The sequence below is a fragment of the Corylus avellana genome, chromosome 2, assembly GCF_965113065.1.
Source record: "Corylus avellana chromosome 2, dhCorAvel1.hap1.2, whole genome shotgun sequence".
NCBI lineage: Eukaryota > Viridiplantae > Streptophyta > Magnoliopsida > Fagales > Betulaceae > Corylus > Corylus avellana.
In genome coordinates, this window is record NC_142491.1 from 45,176,867 (window position 1) to 45,195,388 (window position 18,522).

The 18,522-nt window shown below is 37.1% G+C and overlaps 2 protein-coding genes and 2 pseudogenes across 3 annotated transcripts; 2 read left to right on the plus strand and 2 right to left on the minus strand.

Annotated features, from left to right (window-relative positions):
* The first annotated feature begins 853 nt into the window (after positions 1–853).
* LOC132178218 (uncharacterized) lies at positions 854–2,863 on the plus strand. Its single transcript, XM_059590668.2, has 2 exons — positions 854–1,891; positions 1,980–2,863. Exons 1-2 carry the CDS (start codon positions 1,282–1,284, stop codon positions 2,855–2,857), a joined length of 1,488 nt encoding a protein of 495 aa, XP_059446651.2. The 5' UTR covers positions 854–1,281; the 3' UTR covers positions 2,858–2,863.
* Positions 2,864–5,214: 2,351 nt separating this feature from the next.
* On the plus strand, positions 5,215–8,473 carry LOC132167347 (E3 ubiquitin-protein ligase MBR2-like; annotated as a pseudogene). Its single transcript, XR_015911415.1, has 4 exons — positions 5,215–5,608; positions 6,532–6,627; positions 6,706–6,843; positions 8,154–8,473. The product of XR_015911415.1 is annotated as an E3 ubiquitin-protein ligase MBR2-like (transcript).
* Positions 8,474–8,766: 293 nt separating this feature from the next.
* LOC132178226 (uncharacterized) lies at positions 8,767–12,410 on the minus strand. The gene is made up of 6 exons (XM_059590676.2): positions 12,074–12,410; positions 11,445–11,472; positions 10,681–10,911; positions 9,575–9,638; positions 9,435–9,494; positions 8,767–9,050 (listed from the first exon to the last, which is right to left on the minus strand). Exons 1-6 carry the CDS (start codon positions 12,211–12,213, stop codon positions 8,995–8,997), a joined length of 579 nt encoding a protein of 192 aa, XP_059446659.1. The 5' UTR covers positions 12,214–12,410; the 3' UTR covers positions 8,767–8,994.
* Positions 12,411–13,473: 1,063 nt separating this feature from the next.
* LOC132167329 (MLO-like protein 12) lies at positions 13,474–18,116 on the minus strand (annotated as a pseudogene).
* Positions 18,117–18,522: the final 406 nt, after the last annotated feature.

Genomic DNA, 18,522 nt, shown 5'->3' on the forward strand with positions numbered 1-18,522 from the left:
GAGGGAGAGGGAGAAAGAAACGCGAGTTGAGAGAGAGGGATGCGACAGTAGTAGTGAGAGAGGGAGGCGATCAACGGTGGAGAGAAAGAGAGAGAGGCAGCTGAAAGTGAAAGGGAGAAAAAAAAGTAAAGTAGGCGTTAGTTTAGGGTTTTTTATTTTATTTTATTTTTTAAACGGGTTTGGTGGGTCACACACTTAACCCGTCGGGTTGACCCGTTAGCCCCGAAAACTAAGGAATAGAATCCTCTCAAGAATATTTAGTTCATGGCTAAAATTTCATCTTATAAATTCTATGACCACAAATGAGACATATATCATATTAATAAAAAAAATAATAAAATATTATTTTATATTAAAAAAAAAATTAAGAAAAAAAAAAAAGGGTGGCTAGCCACCATAGGGGGTGGTCGGCCACCCCCATTTTGGGTAGGGGGTGACTCAAGCCACCCCCAATGGCCGGCCAGGGGGTGGCCGAACCACCCCCATGGCCTATGGGGGTGGTTCGGGCCGTTCGGCCACCCCCCAAGGGCCAAGTTAAAAAAAAAGAAGGGTTGACCCAGTTAAAAAATGGGTTCGGCCACCCCAAGGGTCAAGTTAAAAAATAGATTTCCGAGATGAAATTTTAGCCGTGAACTGGATATTCTCCAGTCCATTATGGACTGGAGATGATCCTGTTCCAAAAACTAATCGGGTAATAAACGGGTGACCCAATTATAACCTAAACCCAAAACCTGTTAACTTGGTGTTATATTTACAAGTCGGGTCAAAAATTACTAGCCCTACCTGAAAGCCTTTAACAAAAATAAAAAATCAAGACTTTGCCAGCGCCGCGTTAGTCGTTTGGTCTGATTAGTGGGCGGTAGAACGTCGATTGCCCTTGATCAGTGGCTGAGGGTGGGGAAAAAAGGAGACATACAGATACAAGGGATTTTTAGCTGGTGTAAGGGAAATTTTTGGGACGAGAGGGGACCCCTTCCCTCCGACCCTGACAGCAACCACAAACACCCACGCACGGCGGCGGCGGAGAGCAACAACCCGGCTTTCGCACAACCTCTGCACAGGTAAATCACTCAAGAATGCTCACTGTTCCGTACAGGAACACCCCTAGAAGTAAGAACCGTAGTTCTTATCAACGAAATTGAGAGAAAACGAAAGAAAGACAGAAAAAGAAAAGGGGATTGAGCAATTCGAGGGGGTCGGCCTCCACAAATTGCTAATAGCAATTGACTGAAATTTCTGTTCGGTAAGTAGCCATACGGCGTCTAGCAAGGAAAGGAATTGATGGACGAGGATGCATCATTGTTGGAGTTATCTCTTCCACGAGATATTCTCTCGCCATTGTTTAGTGCTTCCAACTTATCTTCCTTGGAAGAAGCTTTAGAAAATCTTATAGACGCTTCTAGAACTGATGTTGGCCGCAAGGACCTTGCTTCCAAGAAAATCCTGCCAACAGTTCTTCAGCTCACTCATTCTCTCCCTTACCCTTCTGGTCATCACCTTCTCATATCATCTTTGAAGCTCCTCAGAAATCTCTGTGCGGGAGAAGTTGCAAACCAGGATGCTTTTATCGAACGAAATGGAGTTGGTGTTGTTTCGAATGTTTTGAGGTCTGCTGCAGCTTTGTCCCATCAGGATTATGGGATTGTGCGTATGGGGTTGCAGGTTTTGGCGAATGCTTCTTTGGCTGGAGAGGAACATCAGCGTGCTATTTGGCATTGTTTCTTTCCGGAGGAGTTTGCTGCTCTTGCGAGAGTCCGAAGCAGGGAGACTTGTGATCCTTTGTGTATGGTTATTTATACCTGTTGCGATGGAAGCACGGGACTGTTTACAGAGCTTTGCAATGGTGTCGGGTTGTCTGTTGTGGAGGAAATTGTACGGACTGCATCTGCTGGTAATTTGGAGCTGTTTGTGCTTGTTTATTTGTTACATTTCTTTTTGTTTGAACTAATTTTGTGTGTTCTCTGGTTTCTATCTTACAGTTGGATTTGGAGAGGACTGGTTGAAGTTGATCCTTTCTAGAATCTGCTTAGAAGAACCTTACTTCCCTCGATTGTTCTCTAAATTAAGCCTTGTCAATGATTCTAAAATTGGTGAAGATATTGGATCTGGAGATGATCTTGTTTTGTCAGAACAAGCATTTCTTCTGAGTGTTGTATCAGAGATCTTGAATGAACGGCTTAACGAGATTACTTTTCCCAATGATTTTGCTTTATTTGTTTTTGGGATATTCAAGAGATCTGTTGGGGTTAGTAATTCTGTTTCGAGATGCAAGTCTGGTCTTCCAACAGGCTCTTCTGCAATAGATGTCCTTGGATACTCGCTAACCATTTTGAGAGATATTTGTGCATGCAATAGCGAGAGAGGCCTGAAGAAGGAGGATTCAGTGGATGCTGTTGATGTGCTACTATCCTCTGGACTCATAGAATTGCTTTTATGCTTGCTTGGCGAGCTTGAGCCCCCAGCTATAATCAGGAAAGCTCTCAAACAGGGTGAGAACAGAGAGAGAACAAGTTCTTATTCATCAAAGCCTTGTCATTACAGAGGATTTAGGAGAGACATTGTTGCGGTCATTGGCAATTGTGCATATGGAAGGAAAAATGTTCAAGATCAAATCAGACAAAAGAATGGGATTCTTCTGCTCTTACAACAGTGTGTTACCAATGAAGACAATCCTTTCTTGAGGGAATGGGGCATATGGTGTGTGAGGAATTTATTGGAATGGAACGCAGAAAATCAACAAGCAGTAGCAGAATTGGAGCTTCAAGGATCTGTTGATGTGCCTGAATTAGCTGGACTTGGTCTCCGAGTGGAGGTGGATCCAAATACTCATCGTGCAAAGCTTGTAAATGTCTCATGATGAAGTTTCACGCTGCAAAAAGAGCTGGTATGCCTTTTTCTTTTAGTGAAAAGGTTGGCAATAGGATAAAATTCGAGCCTATGGGTATATAGAATTTATTGTTTATCAAATGTTGACCCAAAAGGTTAATTTTTTTTAGAGTTTTGGGGTACTACTTTCATTGTATAATTTGTATTCTAAGAGCTATAGAATCATACATGAATAGGTGGTTTACTTTTTTATTTTTCTTTTATTTTTTCACAAACAGGGAACTATATTGCAGGAATTCTATATTAAAAATGACAAGTTTCTGTAACTTGATGATCATCCTTGTACTTGCCTCCTTATCTCTTCCTCTCAGGTTGTAGGTAGGAGCAATATTTTTTTGTTCTAGAGGAGTTATACACCTCAGTTTGTGTATTTGTACCTTTTGCTTCTAATAAAAATGTGGGTTTTCTTTATAATTTTTTTCCTTGTTAGACTAAAGCCATTTGAATTAAAAATCACAACTTGCATGGAGGCACAAGGAAAGTGTACAATTTAAATAAAGCCAATAGAAGAGAATAATCAAAATAATATGATGTACATTGGAATGTGCGAAACACATCAAATAACAAAATCACAGGTACCTAGAAAGAAAAGAAAAGAAAATAAAGAAAACTCCCCTCTAATAGGACCATGTTGGTGATGTTTTATGGAAGGATCTCATTGAATAAAGATACTAACAGTAAAGATCAAGTAAATATGGCAATTTTTTTTTGTTGATAAGTAATCGGAATATCATTAAAGGTGTAAGGCGTCCTCAAGTACATAGGAAGTATATATGAGAAAACACCTAACTAGAAGGAGAAAATAAAACAAGAAAATCATAATAACTAACCACCAAAGGAGAAACAAAAGCTACTGTCCAAAGCTACTGTCCGAACGCTACCGGCAGTCCACCAACATCATATAAGTTGACTAGTCGTCTAGGCATAAGCATAACTAGGAGTGTAAACGAGCCGAGCTTAAGCGAGCTTCCCTTGTTCAAGCTTGGCTCGTTTAAATTTTACTCGAGCTTGAGCTCGAGTCGAGTTCAAGGGCAAGCCAAAAAAATCGAGCTCGAGCTAATAATAAGTCGAGCCGAGCCAGCTCGCGAGCTGGCTCTTATATTTAATGTTTTTTTTTTTAAAAAAAAAAAATTAGCTTCAAGTACTCTTAAACGGCTTAAGAAGTTAGTTTGTATATGAGTATTTGCTTAACCTGGCTAGTCGAGTATGGAGCCTGAGTCAATACAGCAAGGCATTTGGTTTCAAAGAGAGAGGATATGTATCCTTTTATAGATAAACAAACTTGGAGATTAATGTTTTCTTAACAATGTGGGACAAGTTAACAGGTTGCATTTAGACTGCATTGGGACAACGCCCCCTAAAAAAAATTATTTTTTCAATGTCTCTCTCTCAATCCCCCTCACCAGTGACAGCGCATCTTCCACCTGAACTCTCATTTCCCACTCTCTCACTCTCACTCATCAAACAGGTAGTGATAGCGTTTGGGTCTGAATGATTCTTCAATAGTTTATGCCTTTTGCAATCTCCCTCAATAGTTTCTGCTTGATTATTTTTCCTTTCGTTTGGGTCTGCTCTAATTGAATCGAGGTCTTTTTAATGATTGCTCTCTCTCTCTCTCTTTGATCACGAAGGGTTTAGAATTTTTCATACTCTAACGCTTAAATATAAATGCAATTTTAAGATTTTAATAATTATGAGATTTATAATTAATTATGTATTACTTAGTTTATATATATATATATATATATATATATATATATATATATATATATACACACGAGCTTATACAAGCTTGCTCACGAGCCTAGCCGAGTCGAGCCGAGCTTGTTTCGTTTAATATTTGAGCTAGGATTTGTGTTCATGAAGTGCTTCATTTAATATTCGAGTCGAGCACAAGCCGGACTTATACGAGCCGAGCCCGAGCTTGCTCACGAGACGCTTCGCTCACTTAACAGCCCTAGGCATAACCCAAGACAACCCAAATTAATTGAAGAAAATATCCTATAAGGCACTGACAACTTCAAAAGAATAATGCTAGGGACCATCTTTTTATCCTATTTTTATTCTCCTAAAGCTGATGTGGCTTTTAAAATTACCATTAAATTTTAGATGAATCATACTTGAATTTTGATCCAATAGTGATTTTGAAAGTCACATCAGCTTTAAGAGAATAAAAAGAGGATAAAAAGATGGTCTCTAGCATTACTCACCTCAAAATAGAGAATGAATTGGTCGATGGACTCATCACTCTTTTTACTTATTCATTCTTCTGCTGCTGTTTTTTTTTTTTTTTTTTTTTTTTTTTTTTCAATTATAGTTCCACAAAACATGAGCCATGAGATGAATCAGTTTCTTGTGGGAGGAAGTACTGTAGATGTTGGTAATTTCCATCATCATTCTGTTCCAATCAGAAATCATGTTTCACCTCCACAATATCCTTACGGTATCCATGCTTGGACCACGAGTGAAGGTCATGGTAATTGTTCTCGAAGAGCTATATCTTCATACAGACCATGTCCAAGTTTCTCCTAATTGGGACATGAAGCAGCTTGCTTAGAAATGGTCTGCAGTTTCTCTCAAAAACTTATTCTTCCAGATATTTAAGGCCTTCATCTGCCAGAGGCTGGCTTAACATGATTGGGATCGAACGCCGAGGATAACAATTGACAGATTCAAATCACTTTCTAATGCTGGGGATGGACATGATAGAATGGGACCTGAGGTCAGTAATTGCCATTTTCAAGTTTTACTTGTGCTATGGAGGGAGCAATATCTGGTACTACCACTAGGTATTGGCAGCACAACTAATCAGGCTTTGAGTTTTCATGGTTTTCACTTTGGAGGTTTCTGAGTCCTAGAATTGACATGATAAAATCATCTTGTATCTTTATAAATATAGCCAAAGGCTTTTTTCATATCCATAATGTCAATACTGATCAGATCAAAAGCCATCTAACTAGGACATCTTCATTGGTATATTTTGAGGAAAGTATTGTAATTATGACCGTGCTAAGAATTCTATGCAGTTATGCATGTTGATACCTGTCAATGTGACAGCAGAAGGGATAAAAGGAATTTTTTATTTTATTTTTTTTATTATTATTTTTTTTTTAATTTGATGAGAATGATGCAGAGGGAAAGCATTATGGGGGAGTGATTTCTTTGGCTTGCTTTTTCAGATTTGTAATCTTTTGATAGCATCTATGTTGGGACATGTATTTTGGAAGACATCTTGGTTGTCCTTTTGGTTGGTCTAATAGTTCCATGGATTTACTTTTTCTTTTCATTTATAAAGCATGTGCTTTTCTGATTCTATAGTTAAAGGAGGCTGATGAATCTTAACATAAAAACTTTAGTAATTTATTATCTAAAAAGGAAATTAGAATGGTGAGTTGGAGTTATTGTCATTACCCTTTTGTCATATACCACATAACATTGAAGCAAGTCATCATGGTTCAGTGAGTTTAGCCATTTTATTGCTTTATTTGAGTTTTTAGATCTTCTTGTTGGTGGAACCAAGTTCTTGAAGGGTGCTCTGAGACAGAGCCAATTGCACATTCAATGGCTTTCACCTCTGAACATGTCTTTGCCAAGCATCTGACTCTGTTCCATCCATATGATGATATATGTTTGACATATATGCAGGTTATAATGATGGTGGATCGCTCTTCTCATGGCTCCAGGAATTTGTTTGATCACTATAGGGAGATGAGGCTTGACATTGACAACATGAGTTATGAGGTTATTACTACATCGATCCCCTTGCTGTCTTTTGGGTTGCCCCAGTTTCTGTTGATATAAATTATTGGCTTTGGGCAGGAACTACTTGCTCTAGGAGAAAGGATAGGGAATGTGAGTACTGGCTTGTCCGAGAATGTGATTTCGAGGTGTTTAATGGGGACAACATATTCTTCTTCAAAAATTATCCTGGAGGAGGAACGCTGTGCTATCTGCCTTGTAAGCATTTTACTAGCTGTCTCTTTGAATAGGAGTAGCATGCATCTGACATGTCGACTCTAAAAGTATGGCTGCTCATTATAATATCAAATATCTTTATGGACAAATCTCTCATAATTAGGTTGACCCATGAAAAATTTCTCATACAGTTCAAGCATATGTTTTTTTTGCTTGACTTAAGATTCCAATTTAAATTCTCTGGGGTGTAAAATTTGATGATAATTTAATATAGACATGCATCCAGTGATATGCATATGCAAGTACATGAATACATAGTCTTGTATAGTTCAATCACAGTCTCATATAGTTCTCATTGTAAGAATTTTATAGTGATTGAAGTGCTAATACAGGGCTCTTATTGAGTTTTAATAAATCTCTTTGCTTCTTGAAAAGCAATTTTTCTCATTCTTTCGAGGTACCAGACAGGGTTAAGTGTGTGGGATTTGTTTGCAAATTATTTTATGCTTCACTGGCATTATCTAAATGGCCACTTATCCTGTAGGGAAATGCTTTTTTGCATTCTTCCCACCATCTCCCCACCATCTCTTCTCTCTTTACTTTTTTTCTTTTTTTTTTGTGAAAAAATCAAAATGCAAGTGAAGAGATGGTGGGTAGAATGCATTGTAGCATTCCTCTATCCTGTAAGAGGTCTAGGGGCATTCTCACTTGGGTTGTTATGTTTGGGCAGTCCATTTTCCTAAAACTATATATATATATATATATGACAAATTTTGCTTTTGCTCCAACCCAAACTGACATCTATTCATATGGCATGTGATTCCTACTTACATTTTTAATAGAGTGTGTGATTTTCATATACATATTTTAAAATGAATGTGAGAATTACATACTTATAGCATTTACATCCGCCTGAGCAAATTTCTTCTTCATTTTAATTTAAAAAAATCACATTTTTCTATTTTAGCTATTCACTTTTCTAAAACCATCCACTTTCATTATTTTATTTTAATATTATTTCTCAAAGAGTTCTTTATTCTTTCTCCAACAATCATATTTTTAAAAAATTTGTTTTTCTTAACGGTCATATTTTTTAAAAATTCATCTTTTCCCTATGGTCATATTTTCCAAAATTTGTCTTTTTCATAAGAAAGTAAAATAGCCGGATGTGAGTGGTTTCTTCACCCAAACCTGTTGCAGTGCTAATCAAAATAACATTTAACTAGCCCAATGTAAATGCTCTGGTTTGGAGTAAAAATTTGTTTAATCTCTCTCTCTCATGGATTTCCAGTTGTCCCCTTTTGAGATATCTCTATTTTTTTAGACGTATTGTTGGCACTTGCAATTTACAGGAAGAGTACAAGAACGAGGAGGAAGTTGGGACAGTAAAGAATTGTGGCCATGACTACCATGTGGGCTGCATCAAGAAATGGTTATTGAAGAAATATTCATGGCCCATATGTAAAGTTCCTGCTCTATCAGATACTTTGGAGAAGCAATATTAGTAGTTCTCATGATTTTTTTTTTTTTTTTTAATTTTTATTATTTTTTATAAATCTTATTATTGTAAATATATATAAAGGGAACCATGGAAGTGATCGGGGGAGTTGGAGAGAGATCTCTCATGGTATGCGTATACATAGAATGTTTGAAAAGCTTGTTTTAATCTTAGTCTACTTTTATCGTTTTCTCCCATCAACTTCAACCAAACTATGTGGTGGATACTTAATTCTTTCATAGCAATGAGTAAAGTTGGCGTAAAAAAGCAATCCCACTAAATGAAATGGACAATCGCTGGCCTATGAGAATCAACCATATCTGATAAAGATAGGCGCATCAAAAAGCATCAATCAAAATACATCATATTGTTTTCAATGACAAGAAAAGAGGTAACTTTCAATTGATCTAAACGAATGTACAACAAATGGACTTATGTTGCAGCTACATAATGCAAAAAAAAAAAAAAAAAATCGACTCCTTCAATTAGAGAGAGCGTCTCAATCGACTTGAATTTCTCAAGCATGGGATTGACAAAATGATGCAAATTACAATATAAACATGCCAATCTCCATGAGGCAAAAAAAAAAACTATACTTTGAACTTTAACCATAATCTGTTCTTATCCTCTGCTTGACAGATAACGCATGGCAATAACACCCAAATTTGTCGTCAGTGATGCAACAATTCTACCAATCAGCTTTCAAATGCTTCTCCAGCAAAATATTGTTTGTGCACCATTTTTTGATAATCTGCCAAGAACATTCCACAGTTTCAGAGGTTGAAAATTGCCCCAGATAGACACTCAATTTAAATTCCTATATTACTAATACAGTGAAAGTGGTAATCAGATGTCTATGCACATGAAGTGAGGAAGCATTCAATAAACCACAGAATGTCAGTGACATTGTACAAAAACATATGGGAAATACTATGTTTAGATATCAAAGCCAGGTCGGGTTGCTTGAGTACAGTAACAACAATCTCATGGCGTTCAATACTGATTTGGTATAAAATAACTTTACACAGGAGGCTGGGGGATTTGGGACATTCATAAGCATCAAGAACATCTGAAATCTAAGCTCACAACTGTATAAATAATCAAATGGCAAGGAAATGAAGTATATGTATCTGACCTTCCTTATTGTTCCACAATGCTGCAGCATAGCTGTTGAGAGGACTGTCTGGGTTAGGCTCTGAATGTGAGAATTTAAAAGTTAGGCACTAAAATGCAGAAATAGAGAAAGCTTCAACATGTAGGTTAGGGCAGCCAGACCTCCCAATAGACTCTGAATGGACAAAAGAATGGTTCTGCATTCATAAGCTGAAGACCATTTGTCCTAAAACAACACATGGAGAATATCACATCAATTGTATATGAAAATATAAAGATTGAAAGTACAGAAACTGAATGAAATAAGTGGCCCTGCAGAAAAAAAGAGTCCCATACGGAGAAAAAGATAAGGGCTATTATATGCTGTGTCATGTCAACATAATCATAAAATCTTGTTAAGGTTTAAACTTTCGTTTTTTTTATTATAAGTAATTACAAATTCATTAAAAAGCGCAAAGGTGCAACCCAAGTACACAAGGAATGTACGAGAGAGACACCTAGCTAGAAGCAAAAAAATGGTAGTTCAAAATACTAAAATCTGAGGCAGCAACCCAATGAAAAAGTCTTAAAAAATAAGTAAGGTCCTCTCACTGTCCTCAAAGCTCCAATCGTTTCTTTCCCTCCAAAGACACCACATAAGACATGCCGTATCATCTTCTAACCTGCATCAAGCTGAAACCTAGAATCCCTCCCACTGTGATACCATACGGGTAATCTATGCCTAGATGTTTTTCTTTGAATAAGTACAAGTGATCCATGCACAAGTGTTCACCTAACCTACAAGAAGTATATATATATATATTTTTTTTTATCTCGGGGAACCTCTCCAAGGCAGAGCCTTTCGGACCGACCCCTACAGAATAAACTCCGGTCCCGTGCACTGCACCCTAGAAAGTTTTCCTACATGGAACTAGTTAAATCGCTAGCTTTTCACCAAGGGGTGTAGCCCCAAAGAATTGTTTGCACCCATGAGGTATTAAACCTTGGACCTTGAAGAGAGCAAACCCCAAGACCAAGGCCTCCACCACATGGGCCAACCCTTGGGGTTAACCTACAAGAAGTCATATATGGTAGAATATTCTAAATATAACTTATTTAAATTTCACTCAGGATATCACTATCCATTAAACCATCAAACAATTGGTCCAAACCCTATATATTATATGCAAAAGGGACGAAGAGTGAAAAGTTTGTGCCTTCACTTTCATTCTCTTTGAGTTTAGTCGCACAAGAATTTGCTCATAGTAAACTACTCTCTTAACTGATACCTGAAGTATGTCAAGACAAATGTTGCCAAACTTATCAATGTTTGGATGGAAGCACATTGTCTCAAACTTGACTTGGGGTGGTTTGAAAGGGTAGTTGAGGGGAAAACGCAAGGAGAGCTTGTAAGATAAGCCCTCATACATAGTCCCTTTGCCACCCTCAATTGTGCCAATCCATGTAAAAATGCTCTCGGCCGCAGGAAATGCTGATACTCCAAGATCTCCTCCACTCATCTGCAGAAACAAAAGCTATTAGAGAACAAAGAATACTGACCAAGAAAATGATAAGAAAAAAAGTATAAAATGGAAGAGAAGGCAGACAGAATTACTCGCTTTTTCGTTGAATTGATGACAGCATTCTTATCTAATGACCCGAACTAACAAGGAACTAAGAAACTCTCAAACCCACATGGGCGTGTGCAATTATTCTTATAGTTTAAAAGCTTAACATCTAGTCCCTCAAGACACCTCTAAATGATTCATAAAGTTTTGTTACACTGGTTTTCAAGGAGTTACAGAAAATTTTGATGCCTAAAAAATAACACAACTTCTGATCTCAAGTAACATGGAGTACAAATTCCTCTCAACTTCAGAAAATATTTTTCAGCATACAAATTAATAGGCTCTACAAAAGTGACCAAAAATTCTAGAAAAGATAAACAATTCCCTAATCAAGTTCTTGTTTCTCTTTACTACTTCAGACCATGAAATAAAGATTGATGCAATTCAAGAATCCAACAGGAGTTGATAAGGGAAGGGAAACATACCATGAGAGACATCAATTCCTTTTGAAGCCTGCAAAAGAGATACATAAACATTAAATTAAACCATGAAAGCCGCATTGATGAAGCTTCAAATACCAGCATATAACTCAACCAAGCAACACAGAGTCAAAAACCTACAAGATTTTGAAATTTATTTTCTTTCTCCTCCAAGTTTTCGAGTAATGGTTAAGGGCCCGTTTGGGAGTGCGATTTCAATAAGTGCGATTAAAATTACCTTTTTCTATCCGCTTAAGCTTATGTGAAAAGATAGTATCAAAGCCAAACGATGTTGTAATCAAATCTTGACTCCATCAATTCACCCCATTTAAATTTTTAAGTTAAATATTTCACGCGGCAAAGATTTCGACCCGTAAGGGGAGTTTTAAAGTAAAGTGATGATTTTAACACTCAGCAATCAAACCCAAGAGTTCCAAGATAAAGAATCAAGAAAAACAAGGAACAAGGAACAAAGCAAGCGTAATCCTTTGATTGTGTGCTGAGAAAACGTGAGAAAGGATACAAGAAATTCAAATACGGAATATAAGCTTCTTCTTTCTTTCTTTTTTTCCTTTGCTCGAGAACCAAACAGAAAATTCAGGAAAAGAGTGATCGGTGACGGAAAATGAATTGACCTCTTAGAGACGGAGGTGGTGTCGACGGGGACTGGCAAAGTGGCGGCTTGTTCCAGCGGAGCTGCTGCGGGTGCATGACGCTGGCGATGCTGCTGTGGGATGGACGAGTTGTCGACCGTCGGATTGGGTCGGACCTCCATGCGTACGGTCAATATCAATAGCCCTATCAGATTGGTACAGATGCACGGTCCTGATTCAATCAATCAAACAATCTACGAGCTCCACGGTCCATCGTAAACCGAATAGAAAGCAAATATAATTGCGGACAATTGGGTGGTGGTGAACTGGTGATTGTGTTTTGATCGGTTCTCAATTATTTTTTTCTGGGTGTCAATAACGCAGCCACGATGTATAGACTATAGTTGTTAAAAGGTATTAATTTTTTATAATGATTGATATGACTTTATTTAATCATACATTAATGATTTTTTTTTTAAAAAAAAAAATTGCATTTTCTTCTAATTGGCCAAAATTTCTTACAGATTTAGAATTAAGTTTATGAAAAAAAAATAAAAATTATCACAATTACAAAAAAAACAAAAAAACAAAAATCAAACATAAACAAATCCTAAACGAGCCGAGTTGCCCAAATAAGGCTTTGAATAGGCTTTTTAACTAACCTCAGGCTCAAACTCGATTTGGATCAAATAATTCAAAAGTCTAGTTCGAATTCATTGAAAACACCATTCGAGCCAATAGCTCGACTTGAGCTTGAGCTATGTTAAGTCTCTCGCAAGCCGAGTTGAGACATACAATTTTTAGTTCGGCTCGAACCCAAACTCGACTCGAATAAGGGTCCTTATAAATAAATCAGTCTTGAAATTCTAGAACTCGATTCGATTACTGTGACATATGCATTTAGTACTTTTGAACTGTTAAAAAAATACCCAAGTAATACTCGGCATTTAGTAACGATTTAATTTTGGGCTTTTAATTCGACCCATATGCCTGAAAATTTAACTTTTTCGAGGACAATATGTGGTTGCAAAGCATTTAGTGCTCTTGTATAGTAACACACAAAATGTTAACAAAAAAAAAAAAAAAACTATAAAACTATAAAAATAGGAAAATGTATAAGATGGATAATGAGAGCAAAATTGTGTGCTAAAATTATTCATATGTTCTTGGTTTAGAATCATTGTTAGTGTTAGCAAGAGTTTCTGCTTAAAATCATGTTACTGGTTTTTTTTTAAGGTGGGCCATCAGTCAACTTTTATTATTATTATTATTATTATTAAAGAAATGTAAAGCTTCATTAACAAAAGAAGATTTACTATCTCAAAAAAAAAAATAATAATAAAAAAACAAAATAAAAAACAAAAGAAGATTACAAGTGGGAGGAGAAGGTATGTCATGAACCAAAAAAAAAATGTGCACTGGTATAAGTTAACAACATTCTCCTACGTGCGAAAAGTGAATTCCGAGAGACTAATGTTGACTTCGTGTTGGGTACGGATGGCTCCCGATGCTTGCAGCTCAGAATGCACAGAATCTTCTTTTTTAGAAGAATAATGCAAATAATCTTCTTCCCCACTAATTTGTTTCCAACGGAATCCCAACTCTACCACATCCAAATGATTGTTCTCAACATTTGACTTTCTCAGAGACGCGTGCAAGCTGTTGAGGTTGCTGTGCTGATAGTTATGCAGGAGATGAACAGGGGACATCCCGTGTGTGGGAGTGGCCGGCCTACTTAAAAATGGTGAATTTGTCTCATAATGATGATAGATTTGCCTTGTGTTCTTTCTGGCTGTTCGATGCTAACTTCTTAACGCATCCGCCACTCGATCGTTGAGGATGGTGGGTTTCATGGAAGACCCCATCTGTCAAATCAGTGCAGAGAATCATTAGTCTTAAGAAGTTGTTAATTATCATAACATGTTTTGTTAATGTGTAATCATGTCTCACCTGAGTCGCTAGAGCACAAAGTGGCAATTGCCAAAGTCACATAACTGCATAGAACTTCTATGATGACCCTGAAGAAATTAAGTGCCAATGTTAATCATCCAGATAACATTGTAGAAGTGAAAGGCTTACCACACTCCAAGCAAAGAAGGCCAGTTGAAATGCATTCTGCAATTAAAGTCATGACAAATTAAGCAAAAGGAAGATGTTAGAATTGGTATCCCAGATAGACTATTATGTAATTTGTTGATGAATGTGAGAAATTATACCTGAAAGAGAACCAAGTGAATGAGAAAGAGAACGAACCGAGGGCGTCCAAACCAGAAGAGGTCATCACCTGGCTGTACCACAGGTGTACCCTTAATCACATCTCCTCTCTCATGAATTCTTAGCCCCACTTTTGTAATTATCACTTGTAGCTTTGTCCCCACCAACAGGATTGTTGATGCAATTTTTGGTCCACAATACGGCTTGTCAGCAGTTTTTCTTCATTGTTAGGCTGAGAAAGAGATTTCTATACATTTATAGTGTTTCTGCAAAATAAAAGCACGGTCAGGGGTCTCCGGTTAGGGCTCCGAAGACCCTCTGACGTTTAAGTTAACGTCTCATATATGGATAAAAATATATAGCTATAATGTGCCACAAATACTCAATAATTTGTGTGTGAAGTAAGATATATATATGTAAGGGAGTGAGAAAGGCTATGGAAAAATAAGAGTTTCCTCTAGAGAGGGAGACCGAGAGAGACCAAGTTAAGGAGATAGGAGCGGACCTTTCTCCTTTTATAAGCTCATGGTGACACGTGTCACTATATGAGTGGGCAATGGCAAAATGAAAAATAAACATAAATAGATGGGCATATTTTCTCCTCAACAAGGATTATCGGTAAAAGTCACAGCAAACCACATGATCTTCCATTAAACCAACAACCCCAAATGCTTAGATTGTATAAAAAGCAGATAAAAGAAGAAAGTTTTCGTCCAACCCATCGATTAACCAGATAAAAAGAATGTATTATAATGCGAAAATAATAAAGCATAAATAATAAGAAAGTGACACAGAGATATACGTGGTTCGGTCTATGACCTACATCCACAAGATCAAGCCCTAAGGCTGCATTAAGCTCTTATTTCTCTGAGTAATATTTATAATATAACATGCTCCTATTTATAGGAGAATCATGTTGAATACAAATAGACTTCTACTCTAGCTAGGTTAGCTAGGTGATAGTCTTTAACTATTCACCTGTAACTCAGTGATAGTCTTCAAGTGTGACTCAGTGATATTCTTCAACTGTAAGTCAGTAATAGTCTTATACTGTGACTATTATTTTTGAACTCCATGATATGCTCTAACATTCCCCCTCAAACTCAAGGTGTAAACTTGTGAAAACTTGAGTTTGTTCTTTGGTCGGCAATGAGGCTGAGATGGTGACTGGAAACTCGTTGGAGTTGGTGTCGGCCGAGGTAGTTGAGTGGAGTTGGTGGCGCCGGATTTGAAACATCGGCTACTCTTGAACTTGAACTTCGGCAACTGTGGCCGGCATCGGCTACTATGGCCGGTATGTGCCAACTGTGGGCTAAAATAGGCCTGGGTTTTAAACAATACCACAAAGCCTAATATGAAAGAAGAATGGGCAACTATGGCCTCTTTTAAGAAGGGAAAGCCAACTATAGGCTAAAAGAGAAAGAAAGGAAAAGCCAACCATGGGCTAAGAGAGAAAGAAAATGGGCATCTTGGGCCCTTTTTTTTTTTTTTTTTTTTTTCGGAGTAATATCTTATTTTCAGATTACATAAGCTGGAATAAGGATTACCTTATTCCCATAACCAAACAGAACTAAATCTGAAGCTTAAACCAAAATAGCATATTCCTAAACTAGAATAGGAATATTTGCACACCCAGATAAAGTTAAATCAAAACCTGGAACCAAACACAACACTTCTTCTCCACAAAATAACCCTTGAAAGTCTGGCGTGAATGGATGCGTTTGAACCGGATGGAGCGGGGCTGTGAACGGTGAGGCAAAGACCGGTGCTGCGGCTGGTGATGGCTGTGTAAGGGTCGGCCAAAGGAAGTGGGTTGGGGTTGGCTCTGCATGTATCTGACTGACGACAATTTTTTTTTTTTTTTTTCAACAAAAATAAAACAATATAGATAAATGGGTTTCGTGATTGTGAAATCAATCGAAACAAATGATAAGAAACATAAAAAAAAATTGCAATCCAAGATCTAACAATTGGCGTTAGCCTATTGGCTCTGATACCATGAAAGATTTTATAATGCGAAAATAATAAAGCATAAATAATAAGAAAGTGACACAGAGATATACGTGGTTCGGTCTATGACCTACATCCACAAGATCAAGCCCTAAGGCTGCATTAAGCTCTTATTTCTCTGAGTAATATTTATAATATAACATGCTCCTATTTATAGGAGAATCATGTTGAATACAAATAGACTTCTACTCTAGCTAGGTTAGCTAGGTGATAGTCTTTAACTATTCACCTGTAACTCAGTGATAGTCTTCAAGTGTGACTCAGTGATATTCTTCAACTGTAAGTCAGTAATAGTCTTATACTGTGACTATTATTTTTGAACTCCATGATATGCTCTAACAGGAAACAAGTTTGTCTCTGTTTTTGGAGCTTACAAACAATGGTACAAATGGAAGCCATAGATAAAAATGCCATCTTGTCGGCACATAGAAGGAAACATTTCTTAGTCAGTTGTAGTCACCAAGGCAGTCTATGATAAATTTGGACTCATAAATAATGAGAATGGGGCTCCCGAGAGTTAGCTCAAATGATCGACTCGTTTGGTTAATACCACGAAATCGACTGATCGAGTCTTCACTCAACTGATACACGATTTTTGCGTGTGGGGTCATAAACCAAAAAGTAGCGTTTAGCTTCCCATATAACACTGCAAAGCCCCGTATGATTGGACTGCACTTGAAAGGTAAGGTTAGAATTTTAAGATAATTGAAAATCAATCAAAGAAGCAAACGCCTTTAAGTGCTTAAGCACCAACCTGATCTCCACCACGACTTTAAAATCCACTTCAAGTGATCTCTTGATGTACTTTTGAAAATCAAACTTTGTTTTACTTTCTGGTGCCAAATGTGCCTGAAGTCACATAACATTGGAGCTTCAATTATCAATGTGAATTTGGAATCTCCAAATGCACAATCAACCTTTAAATTTTTTATTTTTAAGCGAGGCTAATTGGCACTGGTTTGTCAATCAGCAAAATAAAATAGTTGTGGGATAAAAGTGTAGTTTCTAACATTATTTCTAAATTAAACGTACCATAATAAATTCATGTCTTAGTGTAATGTAATCAATCTTAGTAACTGTTTTGACGAATTATCTAAAGAAACACACATGATAAGAGGAGAAGAAAAGGGTCTTTCAAACAACTAGACCACAACCAACTCTTTATGCCCTTAGAGTTCAAAATTGAAAAATAAGCATAAGTTTCTCATTACTAAAAGAAAAGGTAGTTGGAAGTCCCTACTGTACTTAAAACCAGTCACTTTTAGAAACTTTAAAATTTTTCAGCTATTTCCTCTGGCTTTGTGACTCAACTGTACTTCCTAAATCCATTGCACTATACTAGTTACCCAACGGATGGGTTCCTCCATGGCAAATTTTAAGGAACATTCAAATTTTGTGGAACTTATGGGGTATAATGCTTTTTACGGTCTGTAAATACTCCACAAATTTCTAATTGTTAACCTTATATTGGATTAGGTTTGAATTGCAGTCAATTCGGGTACTTAATTAAAAGAAGTTGGAGTATACCTATCTAAATAGGTGTCGGGCTGCTTATGAACCCCATTGAAACCCTCTCTCATTGGGAACTCGGACAAGTTGAACCAATCCCAATCCCGATCCCCTCGTATTGCTGGATTTGCTAAGAAAAAGAGTGCACTTGAAGCAAACCATACTTGGACAAGCATCTAATTGGCTGCAAGTGAGTGTATAAGATCAAACACGCAAATGGTGAAGTGGAGAGATATAAGGCTAGGTTAGTGGTAAAAGGACACACTCAAAGAGAATGATTAGAATATTATGATACCTTTTCTCCTGTGGCTAAGCTTACCACTGTAAGAGTACTCCTTTCCATTGCATCCATTAATGGTTGGCATCTCCATCAATTAGATGTAAACAATGCATTTTTGCATGTATTTGACAATCACACGGTCATATATTTCATATTATGATCATAGATTACCTACTTGGCTTGGATTTGTTTTGGGCTTTCTGTAGTATTCATCAGATCGAATAAATAGGCTTTTGGTCTGTTTTTTGTTGTATTGGATCATCTATATTTTTCGGTGGCCTTTTTTCAACGCTTTTACTTGTGGGCAACTAGAAGCTCAACTACTACCCCCTAGGCGTAATAGCACTCTGTCAACATGAGAGTATAAATTATTAGTAATGTTGTTGTCTGAATTGTAACAAACATTAAAGATTTAATATGGAGTTCACATCTTCCCTCGAGCCTAATTGTCAGCAGGAATGACCCAAATTTCCTTGTT